The sequence below is a fragment of the Zootoca vivipara genome, chromosome 14, assembly GCF_963506605.1.
Source record: "Zootoca vivipara chromosome 14, rZooViv1.1, whole genome shotgun sequence".
NCBI lineage: Eukaryota > Metazoa > Chordata > Lepidosauria > Squamata > Lacertidae > Zootoca > Zootoca vivipara.
The window spans coordinates 52,644,925-52,665,739 of NC_083289.1; the positions used below are offsets into that span (position 1 = coordinate 52,644,925).

A 20,815-nucleotide genomic window follows, 5' to 3' on the forward strand; every position below is an offset into this window, starting at 1 on the left:
CACGGTAAAATTATCAAACGTTGACTGGTCCGCGGCGATAAAAAGGTTGGGGAGCACTGCCCTATAGAGTAGGTCGGTATTCTCATCCCACACTACAGATTTCATGGTGAGAAAAGAGAGCTTGAAGATGGGATACCGTGTCTTGCCAGAAAGACATTTGAGAGGAGGAGGAGGAGGAGGAGGAGGAGGAGGAGGAGGAGGAGAGTTTGGACTTGATATCCCACCTTTCACTCCCCATTTTGTTGTTTAGTTGTTTAGTCATGTCCAACTCTTTGTGACCCCATGGACCAGAGCATGCCAGACACTCCTGTCTTCCACTGCCTCCCGCAGTTTGGTCATACTCATGTTGGTAGCTTTGAGAACACTGTCCAACCATCTCGTCCTCTGTCGTCCCCTTCTCCTTACTCATGTTGGTAGCTTCGAGAACACTTTCCAACCATCTTGTCCTCTATCGTCCCCTTCTTGTGCCCTCAACCTTTCCCAACATCAGGGTCTTTTCCAGGGAGTCTTCTCTTCTCATGAGGTGGCCAATTCACTCCCCTTAAGGAGTCTCAAAGCGGCTAACAATCTCCTTTCCCTTCCTCCCCCACAACAAACACTCTGTAAGGTGAGTGAGGCTGAGAGACTTCAGAGAAGTGTGACTAGCCCAAGGTCACCCAACAGCTGCATGTGGAGGAGCGGGGAAGAGCACCCGGTTCCCCAGATTTTGAGTCCACTGCTCTTAACCACTATATCATATAGGTTGGGCTTCAGCCTGTAACCGGCAAGGAACTGAGTCCAAGAACATGTGACTTGACTGATAAAGTTGGTACCTCGCGGGAAATGATTTGGGAGGCTTTGACTGTGTTAGAGAACAAACAAGAAGGGAGGGGAAAAGTTTAAGATGCTACGCTATGTGGCAGCAACGTCAAATTGTCAAAAAGGGTATGAATGCGACAACTGTGGCTAGAACTTTATTAGCCCCAAAATGGAAAACTCAGGAGTTACCGACGATTGAAGAGTGGCAGACAAAAATGATGGACTATGCGGAATTAGCAAGACTGACTAGCAGGATCCGAAACCAGGGAGAGTCAAAGTTCCAAAAGGACTGGAGTAAATTCGTGGACTATATGGAGAAGAACTGTAGAAGTTTAAAGACACTTGCAGGACTGAAATAAATCCTACGAACTGATTTTAGATAGAAGGAATAAAGAAACTGTAAGGCAGGAATGGACAAAAAAAAAAACTGACTGGGGGGAGGGAGGGAAGTCAAAGCTCGGCAGAGCAAAGAGAATTGCAATAATTGAGAAGATGTTTAAAAGAAAAATTTTGTGTTTATTATGTTGTGTTTGTTGTGGTTTGTTTCGTTTTGTTATTTGTTAAATGTGTTTAATTGGAAAATTTAATAAAATGTCTTTTAAAAAAACAAAAAGGCCTGGGGAAAGACATATAAAGACTTGAAGAAAATATGGGAAATGATCGTTGTCAAAAATAATAATAATGAAGGTATGATATTGAGATGTCCAGGACTTGATGGATTGTTTGAGTGAAAGACTTTGTTCCGATATGCAAGACTGGATGCCAGGCCAAGACCAGCCGGCCCCTATGGAAGGAGGAAGAAGCCTCGGCCAAAGAAGACGAAGAAGAAAATAAAGAAGATTGGCAAAATAAATTACTGAGCTATGCAGGACATTGCTCAATGAATGCATATTTTTAAAGCTTTGTGAACAGACGTTTACATTAGTATAACTTCTAAAAGTCACTTGTAATAAGATGAAGGTTTTAAAATTGGATTGTTAAGTATATAAGGTTTTATGGATGTGCATAAACAAGTATATTATAATGGTACCAAGAGGGGGAATGGAGGGAAGTAGACCCCCACCCACCCCAAAATTATTGTTTAATCTGTTTATATTTTCCTTTTTTCTGTTGGGTTTTTTTGGGGAAATCAATAAATGGTTATATAAAAAAGAGAGTGAAAGAACATGTAATTTGCAGGCAAAAGGTCCCAGGTTCAAACCTGAGAGAGAGAGAGAGAGAGAGAGAGAGAGAGAGAGAGAGAGAGAGAGAGAGAGAGAGAGAGAGAGACTCATGTGACCCTGTCTGCATCTCTGAATAACTGCTGGCCTAGATGGACTAACGGTTTGCCTTGATATTCCATAGATTCATAGAATCGTAGAATTGTGAATCGTAGAATTGTAGTTGGAAGGGACTCCATGGTCATCTAGCCCAACCCCCTGCAAAGCAGGAGTTGCAGCTAATGAATCCGCAACAGTTTGATATCCAAACTTCCTTTAAAAGCCTGTAATGAAGGAGAGTCCACCACCCTCTCCACTGTTGAACAGCTCTTGCCACCAGAAAGTTCTTCCTAAGCCAGTGTGGTGTAGTGGTTAAGAGCGCTAGACTCGTAATCTGGGGGACCGGGTTCACTTCCCCGCTCCTCCACATGCAGCTGCTGGGTGACCTTGGGCTAGTCATACTTCTCTGAGTTCTCTCAGCCTCACTCACCTTACAGAGTGTTTGTTGTGGGGGAGGAAGGGAAAGGAGATTGTTAGCCGCTTTGAGACTCCTTCGGGTAGTGATAAAGCGGGATATCAAATCCAAACTCCTCCTCCTCCTCCTCCTCTTCTTCTTCTTCAAATTTGGACTCTCCTTTCTTTTTATTCGAATCCATTGGTTCGGGTTCTACCCTCTGGAGCAGCAGAAAACAAGCTTGCTCCATCGACCATGTGGCAGTCCTCCAGATATTTGACAGTGGCCATCCAACCATATGCCCTCAACTTCCTGTCTCCAAGCTATTTGGCTTTTCTGGGTTCCAATGTTCTTTTTTTCTTTCCAGTTTCAATTGTGGGATAAGCAGGCCCCCTATAAGCAACATGCTTACGTCTAGTTCATGCATGAAGGGGTTAAGACCATAGAGTAAGCTGTCCTGCCAGGCTTAGCTAGACCACGCCCCCTCACCTTGGGAGGGTTGTTGTTGTTTAGTCGTTTAGTCGTGTCCGACTCTTCGTGACCCCATGGACCATAGCACGCCAGGCACTCCTGTCTTCCACTGCCTCCCGCAGTTTGGTCAAACTCATGTTCGTAGCTTCGAGAACACTGTCCAACCATCTTGTCCTCTGTCGTCCCCTTCTCCTAGTGCCCTCAATCTTTCCCAACATCAGGGTCTTTTCCAAGGATTCTTCTCTTCTCATGAGGTGGCCAAAGTATTGGAGCCTCAGCTTCACGATCTGTCCTTCCAGGGAGCACTCAGGGCTGATTTCCTTAAGAATGGATAGGTTTGATCTTCTAGCAGTCCATGGGACTCTCAAGAGTCTCCTCCAGCACCATAATTCAAAAGCATCAATTCTTCGGCGATCAGCCTTCTTTATGGTCCAGCTCTCACTTCCATACATCACTACTGGGAAAACCATAGCTTTAACTATACGGACCTTTGTCGGCAAGGTGATGTCTCTGCTTTTTAAGATGCTGTCTAGGTTTGTCATTGCTTTTCTCCCAAGAAGCAGGCGTCTTTTAATTTCGTGACTGCTGTCACCATCTGCAGTGATCAAGGGGCCCAAGAAAGTAAAATCTCTCACTGCCTCCATTTCTTCCCCTTCTATTTGCCAGGAGGTGATGGGACCGGTGGCCATGATCTTGGTTTTTTTGATGTTGAGCTTCAGACCATATTTTGCGCTCTCCTCTTTCACCCTCATTAAAAGGTTCTTTAATTTCTCCTCGCTTTCTGCCATCAAGGTTGTGTCATCTGCATATCTGAGGTTGTTGATATTTCTTCCGGCAATCTTAATTCCGGCTTGGGATTCATCTAGTCCAGCCTTTCGCATGATGAATTCTGCATATAAGTTAAATAAGCAGGGAGACAATATACAACCTTGTCGTACTCCTTTCCCAATTTTGAACCAATCAGTTGTTCCATATCCAGTTCTAACTGTAGCTTCTTGTCCCACATAGAGATTTCTCAGGAGACAGATGAGGTGATCAGGCACTCCCATTTCTTTAAGAACTTGCCATAGTTTGCTGTGGTCGACACAGTCAAAGGCTTTTGCATAGTCAATGAAGCAGAAGTAGACGTTTTTCTGGAAGGGTTGGGAGGGTTATCAGACGTTTTTCTGGAAGGGTTGGGAGGGTTATCAAGCCATTATTCTCCCATTCCACCATGTGAACCCTACCAGTAAGGAGTTTTCAGCTGGTTGCTCCAGCTTAGTCGCATGGCTTTCTACAAGCCATCTTTATGTTTCTATGCAGCCGAATTCCATTTCCCACAGGAGTTCTGCCCCCGTCCCTCCCTTTTTGTGTTGCGTTGAGTGACTTTTTTGGCCACTTCTGGGTTTGGCGTGCGCGTGCGGATGCAATCATGCATCTTTTGGATATGTGTTAATCGGTCATTGCCTATACAAATAATTTAGAAACTTTGCTTTGGAGCCTAAGCTTTACTGCCTGGGTTTTATAACTGCTGCATGGAAAGGCACAGGAACCTGAACTTTGAGGAGTTTGTAAGTACTGTACTGTAAATATTTTTTAACTTGCCAAATGTGTGGTTTCTTTCTGTGCTACAGGAAGTGGGGAACTTTGGAAGCAACTTAGAAGGGGATATTTTAAACATCTAACTGCCTATATTTCCACACTTTGCTTTGCTGCATCTTTTGCTATTTTAGACGCCTGCTGCGGTGCTCTCACTAAAGAGTACTACTTACCCCAAACCGGAATCTACGCATCCAGGAATTCTTCTTAAATATACCATCTATTATCTTTCCCAACCAACCTAAATGTTACTTGGAGATCACACACAGGAAATCAATTAGCGAGGGGTGGGGACAATACAGACTGGGTTGGAAGACACTCTAGAAATGTTTGACTCACGTGTATTTCCAAAACCCAGGCACAAGCGTCCCCCTGCTCAAACGCCCGACACTCTCTCTCTTCCTGGGAGGCAGGGATGAATTTCCGACGGGATAACTGTGCATAACTATTTCCTTGTAATGACTTTCCCCCAACTTTGTCCATGCTGACAGACACAGACACACCTCGGGGAAATGGCAGCACACTCCCTTTGACAGAGCGCCTGCTTCCTGATTAAACCTCTCTGGTGCCTCTCATTGCGAGAAGCGGCTTCTGGCTAATTAGCAGTCAGAGCATAATCCGTCTCTGATACAGAAACATTGTCTTTTAACCTGTTCTTCTCAAGGAAGTCTCAAGATCAGTCATATTGCACGCGCCTGCTGAACAAAGGAGCAGTGGGACAACCCCCAGCGCACCTCCCAGCGTCCTACGGGAGGGTCGCTGTGAGACTCCACGTGTGGAAGAATGCGCCTGCACACAAAGGCCAGCTGTCATGTCTATTCAGAGTGTGCAGCAGCCGACCTGTGAGAAGATTCGAGCCACTGTGACAATCCAGGGGGTCCCATGCAAAATGGAGGTTGACTCTGGGTCAAGGTACACCGATAAAATTAGAGGCAGCTAGGCAATGCAATTACAAATCTATATATTCCATCTTTTCATAATGGTTGTATTTCTCCTTCCAATAAAGTACAGCTGAAAAGTTGTCCAAATATGAACAGTTAACTTATTAAACCTCACAATAATTTCATAGTTACAGGTAGGTAGCCGTGTTGGTCTGATGGTCGTCGAAACAAAATAAAAAAAATCTTTCCAGTAGCACCTTAGAGACCAACTAAATTTGTCATTGGTATGAGCTTTCGTGTGCATGCACACTTCTTCAGATATCACAGTTAATTTCATAGTTATATGTCTATGTATTTCTAATAGTATAACCAAATCAGTAATTTTTCATAGAACTGTAAAAACTACTCTGATATATATATATATATAGGATTTAAATCAAGTCTTATAGACTAGTGATTTAAATCAAATCCACCCTGGTTCTGAGCAGAGAGATACCTTTTCCATGTTTTTATAGCATAACCGCCCTGTGATCCTCGGATGAAGGGCAATGTAGAAATTTAATAAATAATTTTTTAATAAAACTGCACTTTCAAGCTGCTAGTCCTCTGTGTCCTCTCCCATCACTTCCTGCTCCTTATGAGATCCTACCCACGGCCAGCCCTTAAAGCTGTGCCCTCACGCGCACCTGACAATTAAAGACCTCTGCACCCCCCTCCCACCCCAACACAACAGGGGCTCCCCCACGCCAGCCCACGTTCCGCGTGGAAGAAAGGCCGCCAAATCCCATAGGAAGAAGCGGCTCCTCCTCCTCCCTTCCGGAACTCTGGCGCCGAGGAGGCCGGTTTCCACACGGACGGATTTGAAAAGGGACCATCGCGCATGCTCAGAAGTGCCCGGGTAGGAAAAATAACCCGGAAGTAAAGGGGGCGCTGGCTGTGTTCCCCCAAAATAAACCCGGACTCCCCCACCCCATTTTTCTTTTTGGAATATAGGATGTATTCCGCGGGGACAGAGAGCTTCCTCCGCCAGGCCAGGTAGTGAGAGGCAAAGGGGGGGGGCGTCCTCTTCGCCTCCTGGCTGGGGGGCTGGGGAAGGGGGAGCCACTGCGGGGGGGGGGGAGCAGAAGCAGAACAGAGGCTTTGGGTTCCAGCTGTTTCTTTGGGGGAGGCAGAGTTAGGGCTTGCCAGCTGCTTATTCTTTATTAATATTACTACTATTATTTATTTATTTATTTATTTTTGCCCCGCCTTTTGTCCTGGCAGATACTCTTTTGTTTCTTTTCTTTTTCTTTTCCTTTTTAGCGCTTTATTGATTGAGCACTTTATAACAGAAGTGCACAATAGATATTATAGACAAAATGAAAAATACAAAATAAACGGTTCTTCACTCTTTAACTAATGCATGCTTTGGACATCCATTTGTGATTAGGTTTTTTCAAGACCTCCGATCTTCCCCTTGCGTTCCCGAATTAAATCCCTAAAATGCACGCTAAAACTTTTACTTTCCCCATATCATTTGACTTACTATAGATTTTATTTTATACAATTATCCTGTTTACACACCGAAGCTCAGTCAAAACATCCCAACAAATTGACAATGTTCTTTTACATAAACTCTTTATATATTCCACTCTCTGGAAAAATTTTCATCTCATGCCCTGGCAGATACTCAAGGTGGCTCACAGATAAAAACAAGAGCAGCTGAAGTACTATTTACATAAACATGTTTGCTGCGTTTGTTTGCAACCCGTCTCCCCCCCACCCCAAGGAGCTCACGCATGATCCTCTTTCCGCACTCTCTCCATGTTACCCTCACAACATCCCTGTGAGGTAGGCCAGGCTGAGAGGCAGCGAGTGGCCCCAGTGAGTTTCACAGCTGAGTACAGGATTTCAACCCTGGTCTCTCCCAGGTCCTAGTCTGACCCTCCTACTCTTGCAGACTGATGTTCGTTCATTATTATTATTATTATTATTATTATCAGTTTTATACATTTCAATAATTCTACAATCATTTTAACATTTCAAAACTCGACTTCCCCCTCTTTCTATGGTTCCTTAAATTTATTTTTAACATTTTCTGCATATCCAAATTAACTCAATTTACTCATTTATTCATCTGCTTTAAATATATACTCTTATAAAACTGCAGGATATTACAGTAATCCTGCCAATGTTCTTATCTGTTTACAGTTTATTTGTAAATATTCAGTAAACCATTTCCATGCTTTTGTAATAAGTTTGTTATCTTGATTTATTATTTTTCAGGTAAGTTTCGCCATTTCTGCATATTCCATAAATTTTTGTATCCATTCTTCTTTTGCTGGGACGACTTCTTCTTTCCATTTTGGGGCAAGTAACATTCTTGCCACTGCAGTTGCATACATGAATAAATTTCTATACTGTTTGGGTAGTTCTGTCCCTATAATTCCCAAAAACATACTTTTGTGATGTTTGTTCTTAAATCTCAGCTACCCAAAGGGCTCCCACGGTGGCTTTTGATTGTCCTACTTATTTATACCGTCCCTTTCCTCCCAGGAGCTCAGGGTGGTGTAGGTGGTTACTTTCATTCCCATATTTTATTGCAACATTTATTTTTTATCGAGGGGAGGTTATGTTGAGAGGCAGTGACTGGCCCAAGGGCACCCAGGGAGCTTCATGGGATTCTATGAAATATGGAGACTTCCTCTCGGTTAAGATCTAAGGACACAGAGAGATCCAGGATCCTGTTCTCACAGTGGCCAACCAGATGCCTCTGGAAAGCATGCAATGCCCTGGTTTGCAGCTTGCCTCACACTGGTGGATTTTCATAATGGAAATATAAGAGTATACAATAGTCTGTCTTGTGCTTTGCCAGCCCATGAGCCACCCAGCCCATCCAGTTGTCACTGAAGTTGCCAGAAGAGACTTTCCCAGCCCAGCGTATGGCAAAGCAACTACTGCCGTGGTGGCAAAGGCCTGGTGTGGAAGTTTGCAAAATGGAGATTTCTTAATTTCTATATGCTTCCCTATTAGGGAGATCCAGGGTGAAGAACTGAGAAAATTCATTTCACGAATCACAGGCTTTCTCCAAAATCAAGACTTCGGAAATGAAACTGTTGATAGCTTGCAAAGGCTGTTTTTGATCGTCTCAGCCACTAAATATGGACGGAGGTAAGTGAAGTAAAAAAAGGCTGGTTTTAATGGGTCCAAGCAGCATCTGTAGCATATTTGTAGCTCGGTTAATCAAATGCCACAAGTGTCTCTGTCAAACTACGATGTGAGTGGCTTTCCTTACCTTGGGCTGGTTCCCTTTCATACTGGTGTTCAATCAGTAGAATATAACAGAAATATTAAAACATCTTACAAGTGCAATGCTACGCATGGCAGCCCAGTTTGACTTACTCCCAGATATGTGTGCATTGATTGCATCCTTAGCTTCTCTTCATTTTGTGTTTGCTAATTATGCTGATGATGCTTTTTGCAGGATAGATGGCAAATTTCTGGAACTTCTGCAGACAGTGTTGCACCTGTCAAAGACTCCTGAGCAAGTCCAGTTTCTTTGTGCTGCCATCCTGAGAGAGACGTCGCTTTGTAATGATTTATCTGTGTCTTGGGATAACATCCAGGACACCAAGCTCCTGAGCCTTGCCTTCTCCATCGTGCTAGCCCAGGTAAGTGAACTGTGATTTTGGAAAGACCACAGTTTGGTTCTTTGCTTTGTTTTCCTGTGACTGTGGCCCATTTCACACACAGATTTTGGGCACGGTATAGTTTTTTCTTGTCATTTTTAAAAAATGCTCCCCCATCTGGCGAGATCTGGTATATGCCAAATTCCAGGCATCCTAAACTTTTTTTAGTTCACTCAGAATCTTAAATGCATTGCCAGAGGGCAGGTGCCTTTTGGGTAAGCTCAGCTTCAAAATCTTTGCTTTTATCCAAAGGGCAGACTTCAAAATCTTTGCTTTCATCCAAAGGGCAGTAAAAAGGCAGTGGTGGAAGCTTTCGGGCAGCGTGTGGTGAAAGTCCTGGAAGGCAGGCTTCCTGAAGGTCAAAATGCACGGCACCTTCTCCCCCTCCTGTCAAAAATCATCAGCTTTGTACCGATGAGCCTTAGTGAAGGTAAGTGTAAGAAGTGGGCAGGCTGGTCGGATCTACTTTCTTTTTTTACTAGAACCCCAACCTCTCAGCTAGAGGAACTGAACTAAGCTGAGAGTCCTTCCACACAAAACTTCAAGTGAGAAAAGTCACCTGGTTTTTGCTATTCTGAGACATTAGGGAATCTGAAATCCTTGCTGATCTCCTGCAAGCTGCCTAGAGATCTGCCGGTAGACCCAGATCTACCTTCCACCCACCCCTCCTGTAGAAAACAACCAAGTTAGTTTGAGGCTGGGACTTTGACCATTTGTTTTAGTTCTTTGAAATTGTAAACCACCTTAGGTGCCTCAGCAGAAAGGCAGTATATCGTTCAGCCCGGACACTCAGGTCCACAGAGGGCCTTCTGGAGGTTTCCTCATTGAGAGAGGTGAGGTTACAAGGAACCAGACAGAGGGCCTTCTCGGTAGTGGTTCCCGTCCTGTGGAACACCCTCCCACCAGATGTCAAAGGGATAAGCAACTATCTGACTTTTAGAAGACATCTGAAGGCAGCCCTGTTTAGGGAAGTTTTAAATGTTTTATCGTGTTTCTAATCTTCTGTTGGAAGCCGCCCAGAGTGGCTGGGGAAACCCAGCCACATGAGTGGGGTATAAATAATAAAATTATTATTGTTGTTATTATTTTTATTATTTTTATTATTATTATTCAGACTAGTCTTCCCCAAGTGTAGTGCATGGCATACGTTTTGGCCATGCCAAATTTGGTACTGTGGGATTTGTCATCCAGAACTTCAGGAGGGGAACAGTTTGAAGAAGGTTTTTAAAAATGTTTTGAACCATGCTGAGGTCTGTGGATGAAGGGGAATAGTAAATTATTATTATTAATAATAATAATAATAATACCTAGACACTGCCAATGTCTAAAATAGGTAGCTGTTCTGCAATATTACAGAGATGAGGTTTTAGAGGGTTTGCTGTTTTGCAGGAGCAATTAAGTGCAATAAACATAGGCTGCATCCAGCCCAATGTAATTAGGAAGTGCTGGAGGTGTTTATATGGAAATGGACTACTGCAATGCGCTCTACGTGGGGCTACCTTTGAAGGTGACCCGGAAACTGCAATTAATCCAGAATGCGGCAGCTAAACTAGTGACTGGGAGTGGCCGCCGGGACCACATAACACCGGTCCTGAGAGATCTACACTGGCTCCCAGTACGTTTCCGAGCACAGTTCAAAGTGTTGGTACTGACCTTTAAAGCCCTAAACGGCCTTGGTCCTGTATACCTGAAGGAGCGTCTCCACCCCCATCATTCAGCCCAGACACTGAGATCCAGCACCGAGGGACTTCTGGCGGTTCCCTCATTGTGAGAGGTGAGGTTGCAGGTAACCAGACAGAGGGCCTTCTCGGTAGTGGCACCCGCCCTGTGGAACGCCCTCCCAGAAGATGTCAAGGCAATAAGCAATTATTTTACTTTTAGAAGACAACTGAAGGCGGCCCTGTTTAGGAAAGTTTTTAATGTTTGATGCTGTACTGTTTTTAATATTCGGTTGGAAGCCGCCCAGAGTGGCTGGGGAAACCCAGCCAGATGGGTGGGGTATAAATAAATTATTATTATTATTATAGTCTCTTCTGGTTCCTTATAACAACCCTAGTTCCAGCCTCTTTTCTCCATAGATGAGGGTGCATGGATAGAATAAATTGTGGGTGTTAAAGTTGCAAATCCACAGGAACAGCTCTTCTGCAGAGTTTTCTCGCTCCTGGCCCCAAGCACTAAGCTCTTCTCTGGGCAGTGTAGGGGCAGATGAAGCTGCAGGTGGACCCGAGGCTGGCTGATGGTGAACCATTGGAATGGCCAAGGCTCCCCCCCAGTTGTCCTCTGTCGTGTCTTTCTGACGGGCTGTGTTGCTTTCGATCCGTAGATCAGATCAATCTGCTCAGCAAAAGGATGGTGGACTGGCTGAGGTATGCCAGCGTCCAGCAAGGAGTCCCCCAGTCCTCAGGAGGATTCTTCAACCCTCGAGCAAGACAGGTGCGGAACGGCATGAGCCCCAGCTGGCTTTTTAAGGGAGGGCACATGGAAAAGCCATCCAGCAAGTCAAGTGCACAGACGCAGATTCTGCACTGGGCTGACCCGGAATCCTGCTCTTCCTCCAAGGAGCTCGGAGTGACTTGCATAGTCCACCTTTGCCCTCACAGCAGTGGGAGTTTCCCCCAGGCATCCAGTTGGCCACTGTGAGAACAGCAGGATGCTGGAGGAGATGAAGCACTCAGGCCCGTCCTAGCCATAGAGGCTAGTGGCGTGGAGAACCACGGCGCTGGAGGGCGCTGGAAGGGCGCCAAGTGAGCGCAGGGTTCCGGCGATCTGGCCAGGACTGCGCTCCTTCTCCTTTCCCCAGCGCTGGGTTCCGCTCAGTCGAGCTTCGCCACCAGTGCGCGCACAGCGCCCAAGCAGCTCTTGCTGGTCCCACGGTGCGCGCGCTAGTGGCGAAGCTCGACTGAGCGGAACCCAGCGCTGGGGAAACGAGAAGGAGGCGCAGCGTGGAGTCCTCGGAGGTGGCCTCCCGCTGCTGCCGCGGTCTGCTTGGCACTCCCGGGCCCTTGGAGAGGCGCTGGAGGGGGGTGCTGGAGGGACCTAGCGCCAGGGCGCTGGATGGGCTTAAGACGGCCCTGGAAGAACTGGTCTGATTCTCATGCCTGGCCTTTAAACACCTGGGCTCTCTGGTCCTGATTCTCTGCTTTCTAAGTAGCGGCTTGCCCTGCTCTTTCTTCCGCCCCACAGCCTGGCCCCATCACGGAGGTGGACGGCACAGCCACCACGGACTTCTTCACTGTGCTCTCTGTCGGCCAGTATTACACAGAGGACCAGTGGTTCAACATGCAGGCTTTTTCCATGCTGAGGAAGTGGCTGCTGTGCTACGGGAGCAACGGGGCAAGCAGTCCAAATTCAGGTAAGGATCTAGAGAGGTGAAGGGCAGGGCACTGTGCATACAGCCAATGAGGAACATGATTGGCAGCCGCCGTCAACACATCTCCTGTTATGGTAAGACACGAAGGGATCAGACGGCGAGTGGCATTGTTTACAGCGGCATGTTCCATAACGGACAGGACAATAAATATACCGTATTTTTCCGTGTATAACACGCCCCCTGGTATAAGAAGCCCCCTCTTTTTTGGTACTCCAAATTGAGAAAATGGGGGGAGATTGCCTAGAGTTGTTGAGCTTTTGGGGGGGGGGCGTTGCAAAAAACCGCTCACCTGCAGGACCACATCAGCTGCCAATCGTCTGCACACTCGCCAAAAGCAAGCTGCAATTGCCCGCCCAATTGCCGCAACAGCCAATAGCCAGCAGACCTTGCCACACCCACCAGTCACCCACAAAAATGCCGCTGACAATCTCCTGCTTGCGGCAGCCACCAATCGCCCACCCCACTTCTCAACTATCCGTGTATAAGACGACCCCCAATTTTTACCATAATTTTAAAATAAAATAACCTCATCTTATACATGGAAAAATACGGTAATATTATTGGTTTGTTATAATTTGGGGGGGTGGGAGATATCCTCTTTTGATTTTACATGTTCTTTGTATTTCTTAAAAAACACACTCACTCACTCTCTCTCTCTCTCTCTCTCTCTCTATATATATATATAGTGAAGAGAGTATGACTTTCCAATCATGATTTAAACCATGAGGTCTCACGAGGAGAGGTTGCCTGTTGCAACTCTGCACAACCCACTGGTTATTCCAATGGGCTTCTGATGGGGGCAGCTAAGTTGTGCTGTGTCTCTGCATTGGGTGTGATTGGACCATTCAGTTGCACCTCATGCAGAGAGGCAGTAGAGTTACTGGCCCCTAGAGGAGCTATGCCCAGAACAGGGACTCAAGCAGAAACATTGGGGTGGGTGGAGAAGTTAGGCCCTTCTAAGTCTAGGCAGTGTTTACCATCTTATGGTCTTAAAAGTAAACACTCTTGTATGAAAAGAATGAGCTGCACTTTCAATTTTAATTGAGTTAGAATGAGTGTTAGAAATTTAGGAGACTTTTGAGGAAAATAGGAAATTGACACAGATATTTACTTAATAATGATTTGAAATTTGAACTTGTTGGTAGGTTCTTAGCCTAACAGTTGTACCTTGGTTTTTGAACAGCTTAGTTCTCGAACGTTTTTGGCTCCCAAACACCACAAACCCAGAAGTGACTGTTCCAGTTTGCAAACTATTTTTGGAAGCCAAACATCTGGTGGGGCTTCTGCGGCTTCCAATTGGCTGCAGGAGTTTCCTGCAGCCAATCTGAAGCCGCGCTTTGGTTTCCAAACATTTTGGAAGTCGTACGGACTTCCGGAACGGATTCCGTTCGACTTCCAAGGTACAACTGTATTTGTTAGTTTTTTCCTTTAATGATTTTCTTTCTCCTTAATTATATTTTTCTTATATTGTAAAAGACAAGCTGCTTAAAATGTAAGACTGTATCAGGCTGAATTTATTGATTGTGTTTTGCTGATTTGGAATGTTTTGTACACACTATTTTGATTTTCAGTTAATAAAATTACTAGAAAAAGAAACTGAGGAAACCTTTCACTAACTCATCTTGTCCCATCTTTATGTTTGTGTGTGTGATTTTTAATTGTATAGAGTAGGCATCCCCAAACTGCGGCCCTCCAGATGTTTTGGCCTACAACTCCCATGATCCCTAGCTAACAGGACCAGTGGTTGGGGAAGATGGGAATTGTAGTCCAAAACATCTGGAGGGCCAAAGTTTGGGGGATGCCTGGTATAGAGAATAAGCAGTAAATATATAAAGTTGACATATAACCTCCCCCCCATAACAAAACAGGGGCATTAGGACCATAAATAAGAAAACCATACATCAGCGAGAGGCAAATATAGGTACAAATACAACAATAAGAGCCGAATATTAGCAGAAGACAGGAAGGAGATCATGCAAGCCAAATTGCCCTGGCGATTGCCAATAGGCGTTTTTGTCTGTGTGATTCAGAGGTATATAAAACAAAGTCACACTATATTGCACTCAAAGACCGCAGCTGTTCTTTCCCCAGCAGCAAATGTAGGTTGTGGGAAATCTTTTTTTCAAGACTGTGATGTTCCTACACCACGCTTGCATGGATAAATTGCTCACTTGTCCCTTTCTTTGCAGACGATAAGTCGGAAGTGGACGGGTCAGTCATGTCCATGGTCTCGGTCACCTCTTCCTCCAGCCGCCTGCTCCCCCCCAAGGAGCGCTTGCGGGAAAAGGCCTTTGAGTACTGCCAGCGGCTCATAGAGCAAAGCAACCGCCGTGAGTCCCCTTTTCTGTGCTTGGCTTCTTTCCTGCTGGTGAGGGTGGCAGAGATTTTGGGATGCTGTTTGCTCTTTCGCCACTTCTCTTTTCCATCTCCTGTTTCACATTGCAGCTTGCACGGAAATTAATGTTTTTTTCATGCGCCCATATATATGAATCCTCTTCTGGATTCTTTCCTCCCAACTATTCCTCCAGTCGTCTGTGAGGGGAAGGAAAGAAGCAGCAGGTGGAGGTGACTGTTTTGGCTCGCATGCCGACTCAGTTGTCACAAGTTGGGCATGTTTAGCTTGAGAAGAAAGGCGCTGTGATAGCCACCTAAAATATCTGAAGGGCTGGGACGTGGAAGATGGAGCAAGCTTGTTTTCTGCCGCTCTAGAGGGCAGAACCCAAACCAATGGATTCAAATTGCAAGAAAGGAGATTCTTACTAAATATCAGGAAGAACTTCCTGATGGTAAGAGCTGTTTGGGCATGGAAAGAGTCCCTTGGGAGGGGGGTGGACTCTCCTTCCTCGGAGGTTTTTAAGCAGAGGTTGAATGGCCACCTGTCAGGGATGCTTTAGCTGCCATTCCTTCATCGCAGGGGGCTGGACTAGATCAGGCATAGGCAACCTTGGCTCTCCAGATGTTTTGGAACTACAACTCCCATGATCCCTGACCACTGGCCCTGTTAGCTAGGGATCGTGGGAGTTGTAGTTCCAAAACATCTGGAGAGCCAAGGTTGTCTATGCCTGGACTAGATGGTGATGATGATGATGATGATGCTTTTATTTATACCCTACCCATCTGGCTGGGTTCCTCCAGCCACTCTGTGCAGCTCCCAGAAGAATATTAAAAACACAATAAAACATCAAACATTAAAAACTTCCCTAAACATGGCTCGCATGCTGACTCAGATATACTGGGCCTTTGAGGCCATTTAGGGCTTTCAAGATCAGCCCCAACACTTTGAATTGTCCTCGGAAACGTACTGGGAGCCAACGTAGGTCTTTCAGGACTAGTGTTATGTGGTCTTGGCTGCCGTTCCCAGTCACCAGTCTAGCTGCCGCAATCGGGATTAGTTGTAGTTTCTGGCTGACCTTCAAAGGTAGCCCCGCGCAGAGCGCGTTGGCGTAGTCCAAGCGGGTGATAACCCATGGGGTCCCTTTCCAACTCTACAGTTCTATGTCTCTGTGGTTCTGTGAGTTCAATTTTGTTTTGTCTGCCAGGGGCTCTGAAGAAAGCCGACGGGGAGCTCCAGAAAGCCGTAAGTAGCCGGAAGGAGGGTCTTGGGGCTTGAGCAGGGACCTTGGGGAGCCATTCCGGAACCCCTGGCGGTGACGTCTCTCCCCCTCTTTCCCTCGCACAGTGCCTTATTGAAGCCATCACCATCATGGATATCATTTGCAGACAGGACTCTTCCTACGTCTATCGCTCGCTCTCCTGCCTGAAAAATGTGCACAGCCGGATCAGCGGGGACCTGTCTTATGCCAGGGTGCTGCTGCCCATTGCCCAGTTCTTTCTGAACCACAGTGAGTAAGGCTGGCTGGCTGAAGCGAAGCTCTGTCTCTGAAACTGCCTTGGTAGGGAGGCCAGCTGCGATGGCAGGCAGCTTCCGCCACAGCCTCCCTTTCCCTCTGACTCTGCCCGGGGGAGGGAGGCCAGAGACGGGAGCCAAATTCCTGCCAGGGAGAGGCAGCAGCTGCCTTGGAGATTCCTGCCCTTGCAGGCAACAAGGGGCAGTTTGCTTGCCTTGCATGTCCCTCGGCAAAAGCAGGAAGCTGAACTCCCAGCAATGCAGTGCAGGTGGTGGGAGGAACTTGGGTTTATCACAAACTCGCCCCAAGACATTAGGTTTAAACTGAGAATCATAGAATCATAGAGTTGGAAGAGACCACAAGGGCCATCCAGTCCAACCCCCTGCCAAGCAGGAAACACCATCAAAGCATTCCTGACAGATGGCTGTCAAGACGCCGCTTAAAGACCTCCAAAGAAGGAGACTCCACCACACTCCTTGGTAGCAAATTCCACTGCCGAACAGCTCTTACTATCAGGAAGTTCTTCCTAATGTTGAGGTGGAATCTTCTTTCTTGTAGTTTGAATCCATTGCTCCGTGTCCGCTTCTCTGGAGCAGCAGAAAACAACTGCTTTTTATTAGAAAATAGCAGCTTTTTAGAAAAGGGGCTTTTTATTAGAAAATAGCAAAATTAGAAAAGGGGCTTTTTATTAGAAAATAGCAAAAAGGAAGAAAGGGAATGCAGAGAGGAGCTTTACAAAAGTACCCCGGGTTTCCCCCTCCCCAAGGCTGACCAAAGCAGGATGGAGAATGCTAAATTTATGCATGTGTACGTGTGTGTCTCTGTCCTTGCTCCCCAGGTGAGACGGCAGCTGTGGACTCTGAAGCTGTTTACAGGCACCTGTTCACCAAAGTTCCTGCTCAGCTTTTCCACAGCCCGATGCTGGCCTTTGAGTTTATCCAGTTCTGCAGGCACAACATTCGGTTCTTCAGTGAGAACCTCAGCATCTTCCGACAGAACTTCCCAAATCTATTCAAGGTACCTGGTAGCAATACTCTCACGGGGCCTCATTGGCAGAAGTTAAAACCTGTCAGAGAATGTGCAGGTGGATTCTGCTTTTTCATCCGACTGCTGCTAGTTGGCTCTTTCTCAGGGCCATTATTATTACTATTACTATTACCGGTACTACTACTTACTATTATTATTATTATTATTATTATTATTATTATTATTATTATTATTATTACTACTACTACTACTATTTTATTTAACGTACTTATATGCAGCCTTCCTCCCAAGTTGAGATTCAAGGCAGCTTCCACCATTTATAAGTGACATTATGAAATACAAAGGAATAAAAACAAACTGGTGGAAAAACATCAAAACAACATTTAGAACTAGCAATTAAAATCCAGTTTGCTCTCACAGCAGCCCAGTGGTCAGCGTTGCCTGCACGTTAGTTTCCAAAGGCCTGTCTCAACAGGAAGGTCTTAGCCTGCCAGTGGAAGGATGACAGGGAGGGTGAGCCAGTCTGACCTCTCTTGGGAGGGAATCCCACAATATAGGAGCAGCTGCAGAAAAGGCCCTGTCTTTGTTGGGTCACCCTCCAACCATGCTTCTGATGTTGATCAGAGAGAAGGGGCTGACCCAAAGACCTTAGCACCCAGGCAGGTTTGTAAAGGGAGATACAGTACGATCTTTCTGGTAAAAAGGTAAAGGGACCCCTGACCATTAGGTCCAGTCGTGACCGACTCTGGGGTTGCGCGCTCATCTCGCATTATTGGCCGAGGGAGCCGGCGTATAGTTTCCAGGTCATGTGGCCAGCATGACAAAGCCACTTCTGGCGAACCAGAGCAGCACACGGAAACGCCGTTTACCTTCCCGCTGTAGCGGTTCCTATTTATCTACTTGCATTTTGACGTGCTTTTGAACTGCTAGGTTGGCAGGAGCTGGGACCGAGCAACGGGAGCTCACCCCGCCGCAGGGATTCGAACCACTGACCTTCTGATCAGCAAGCCCTAGGCTCAGTGGTTTAACCCACAGAGCCACCTGGGTCCCACGATTTTTCTGGTAGCCTGTCCCAAAGCCACACGGGGCTTTATTAGCACCCTGAACAAGGGAGTAACCTGCTCCCTGTAAACAGCCCCAGTCAGCAATCTGGCCACAATTTTAGGAGTGATAGAGATTCAAGAGAGAGATGAAACCAGTGCCGGATTTACGTATAAGCTAAACAAGCTATAGCTTAGGGACCCACTCTCTTGGGGGCCCCAAAAAATTTAAAGGAAAAAAAAACCCTGGATATATATTTGCAAAATATAAGATAAAAAACAAATAAAATAAAACCTACCTACACCAACAGTGTTTTGTGTTGTGCAGGCTCCTATGATGTAAGTCATGGGCCCCGCCTGCTAGCCTGCGCCCTAAAATATCACTGGCTTCTGTATATAGGGTGCCTACATTCTGCAGGTGCAAATGGCTTTAGATACCTATTACTGTAGGTCCATAATTTACCATATAGCATATATTCAACACAAAAAACAGCGACCGTTTGCTGTTGACAAAGGACAGCTGGACATATAAAGGGCCCCATGACCTTCAGTAGCTATGGGCCTCGTCCAACCTAAATCCGGCTCTGGGGGAGACCCACCTGTGTGGCCAGCTGTGACTATGGAGGAGTTGTCTTGTTCAGCCTGCAGCACCTCCAGCTAGGGAAGACACCTGCTTGGGACGCTTGAGAACTGCTGCCCACCAGAGTAGGCATCGTTGTTCTAGATGGGCCCAATGGCCTGCCCAAGCTTCAGGGACCACTGTTCCTTTGCATTGGAGGAGCTTTAGGGTCTGGGCTTCCCCCTCCCTCCCCCCTGGATTATTGGCTCTGCTCTCTGCCCTCAGTGAGAGGATCTATAGTGGGAGAATCCACTTGGGGGGTGTGTGTGGGGGGGAGAGCAGGCCCACTCATTGCAGTTTCATCTCGTGTGTGTCCCCCCCTTGCAGTTCCTGGCATGGAACAGCCCAGCCCTTGTCGCCGATTATATGGACCTTCTGCCAGCCCTGCTTGGGACCGACACGGCCCTGGAGCTCTTCCACCTGCTGCTCGACTTGCCTTGTGTGGCAGCGGCGCTGGATGTCCAGCTGAGGTACCATAAGAGCATCAGAAGAGTCTGTCAGCCTAGCGCCAGAGAAATGGTATTCCAGCGGTACCTTGGTTCTCCAACTTAATCCATTCCAAAACCAAAGCGTTCCAAAACCAAGGTGCACTTTCCCAAAGAAAGTATTGCAAAACGGATTAATTCGTTCCAGACTTTTAAAAACAACCCCTAAAACAGCAATTGAACATGAATTTTACTATCTAATGAGACCATTGATCCATAAAATGAAAGCAATAATGTTCAATGTTCTGTACTATAAAATAAATAGGACAGTATTGTAGATTATTTTTTTTTCTTACCTGCGCTGATGATAGTCATTGTTTGGTTAGGGGGCTTTTATCCATTTCTGCAGTCACACAATCAATCTGAAGAAGTGTGCATGCACACGAAAGCTCATACCAATAACAAACTTAGTTGGTCTCTAAGGTGCTACCGGAAGGATTTTTTAAAATTTTGCTTCGACAATCAATCAATCAGTCAATCAATCAGTAGATGAACTGGGTTCCGCAGTCACAAAAACAAATTAACCAAAAAAGCCTCAAAAACAAAAACGCAAAATAAAAAGCAAAAACAAAAGCGCCAAACTCAATCCATTCCGGAAGTCCATTTGACTTCCAAAATGTTCAAAAAGCAAGTCACAGCTTCTGATTGGTTCAGGCGCCCTGGAAACAATAACTGACGGCCACGTCGGACGTTTGGCTTCCGAAAAACATTCAGAAACCAGAACACTCACTTCTGGCTTTTTGGTGTTTGAGTACCAAGGCGTTTGAGAACCAAGGTACCACTGTACTATCTTATCTTTATTTATACCCAGACTAGGACTCAAGGCAGCTGATCAGTTAAATGGAAAAAGCTCCTCCTAATATGCCTTTACAGGCTTGTAGGAAGGGGTGGTGGCTTCTTGTGACCAGATTCCTCTGCATTTTTAACGGACGATGCTTTTGAACAAGGTGCATGTGGGCTTTTCGTCTGTCGCTAGGTCTGCCCTGACTCCCCTGCCTGAGAGGACTCCTGTGGACTCCACTCTGAAGCCAGCCACCTGCCTGGAAGCTTACCGCCACCCAGACTACCGAGGCCTCTTCCAGTATCTCCTTCGGGTCGAGTCGGCTCCTGGAGACCCTGGCAGGTAAGAGGCCGTCCCTGAGACAACCTGCTCTTCTTACTTTATTTGATGCTGTCTGTTTTGGGGGTACTCATACCTTGCCCACTAAACAAAGTTCTGAAGGCATCTTACGATACAATCAAAGTACTGTTGCGGTTCTGGCGTTTTTTTGGCAAATCTTTTTTTAAAAATGATTTTCTTTCTTTTTTTCAAATTGGTCACTAATTAAAACAAATTAAATTAAATTCAAACAAATAGACATTTTCCCAAATCTGAACAAATTTCAACATTTTCCTGAAACTGACTTCCTGCACTCCC

The 20,815-nt window shown here is 46.0% G+C and overlaps 1 protein-coding gene across 2 annotated transcripts in view; it reads left to right on the forward strand.

Moving 5' to 3' along the window:
• The first annotated feature begins 6,322 nt into the window (after positions 1–6,322).
• Positions 6,323–20,815, forward strand: part of AP5Z1 (adaptor related protein complex 5 subunit zeta 1) — a 28,630-nt gene continuing 14,137 nt past the window's right edge. Inside the window, exons 1-12 of one of the 2 annotated variants that reach the window (XM_060282601.1) lie at positions 6,323–6,416; positions 8,394–8,531; positions 8,845–9,031; positions 9,335–9,479; positions 11,373–11,482; positions 12,233–12,401; positions 14,609–14,749; positions 15,959–15,996; positions 16,099–16,261; positions 17,106–17,284; positions 19,241–19,383; positions 20,375–20,521. In XM_060282601.1, the coding sequence (XP_060138584.1) occupies positions 6,376–6,416; positions 8,394–8,531; positions 8,845–9,031; positions 9,335–9,479; positions 11,373–11,482; positions 12,233–12,401; positions 14,609–14,749; positions 15,959–15,996; positions 16,099–16,261; positions 17,106–17,284; positions 19,241–19,383; positions 20,375–20,521 (1,601 nt within the window). In that variant the 5' untranslated portion in view covers positions 6,323–6,375. The remainder of the gene's footprint in view (positions 6,417–8,393; positions 8,532–8,844; positions 9,032–9,334; positions 9,480–11,372; positions 11,483–12,232; positions 12,402–14,608; positions 14,750–15,958; positions 15,997–16,098; positions 16,262–17,105; positions 17,285–19,240; positions 19,384–20,374; positions 20,522–20,815) is intronic. The other variant, XR_009558539.1, reaches the window with a different exon arrangement.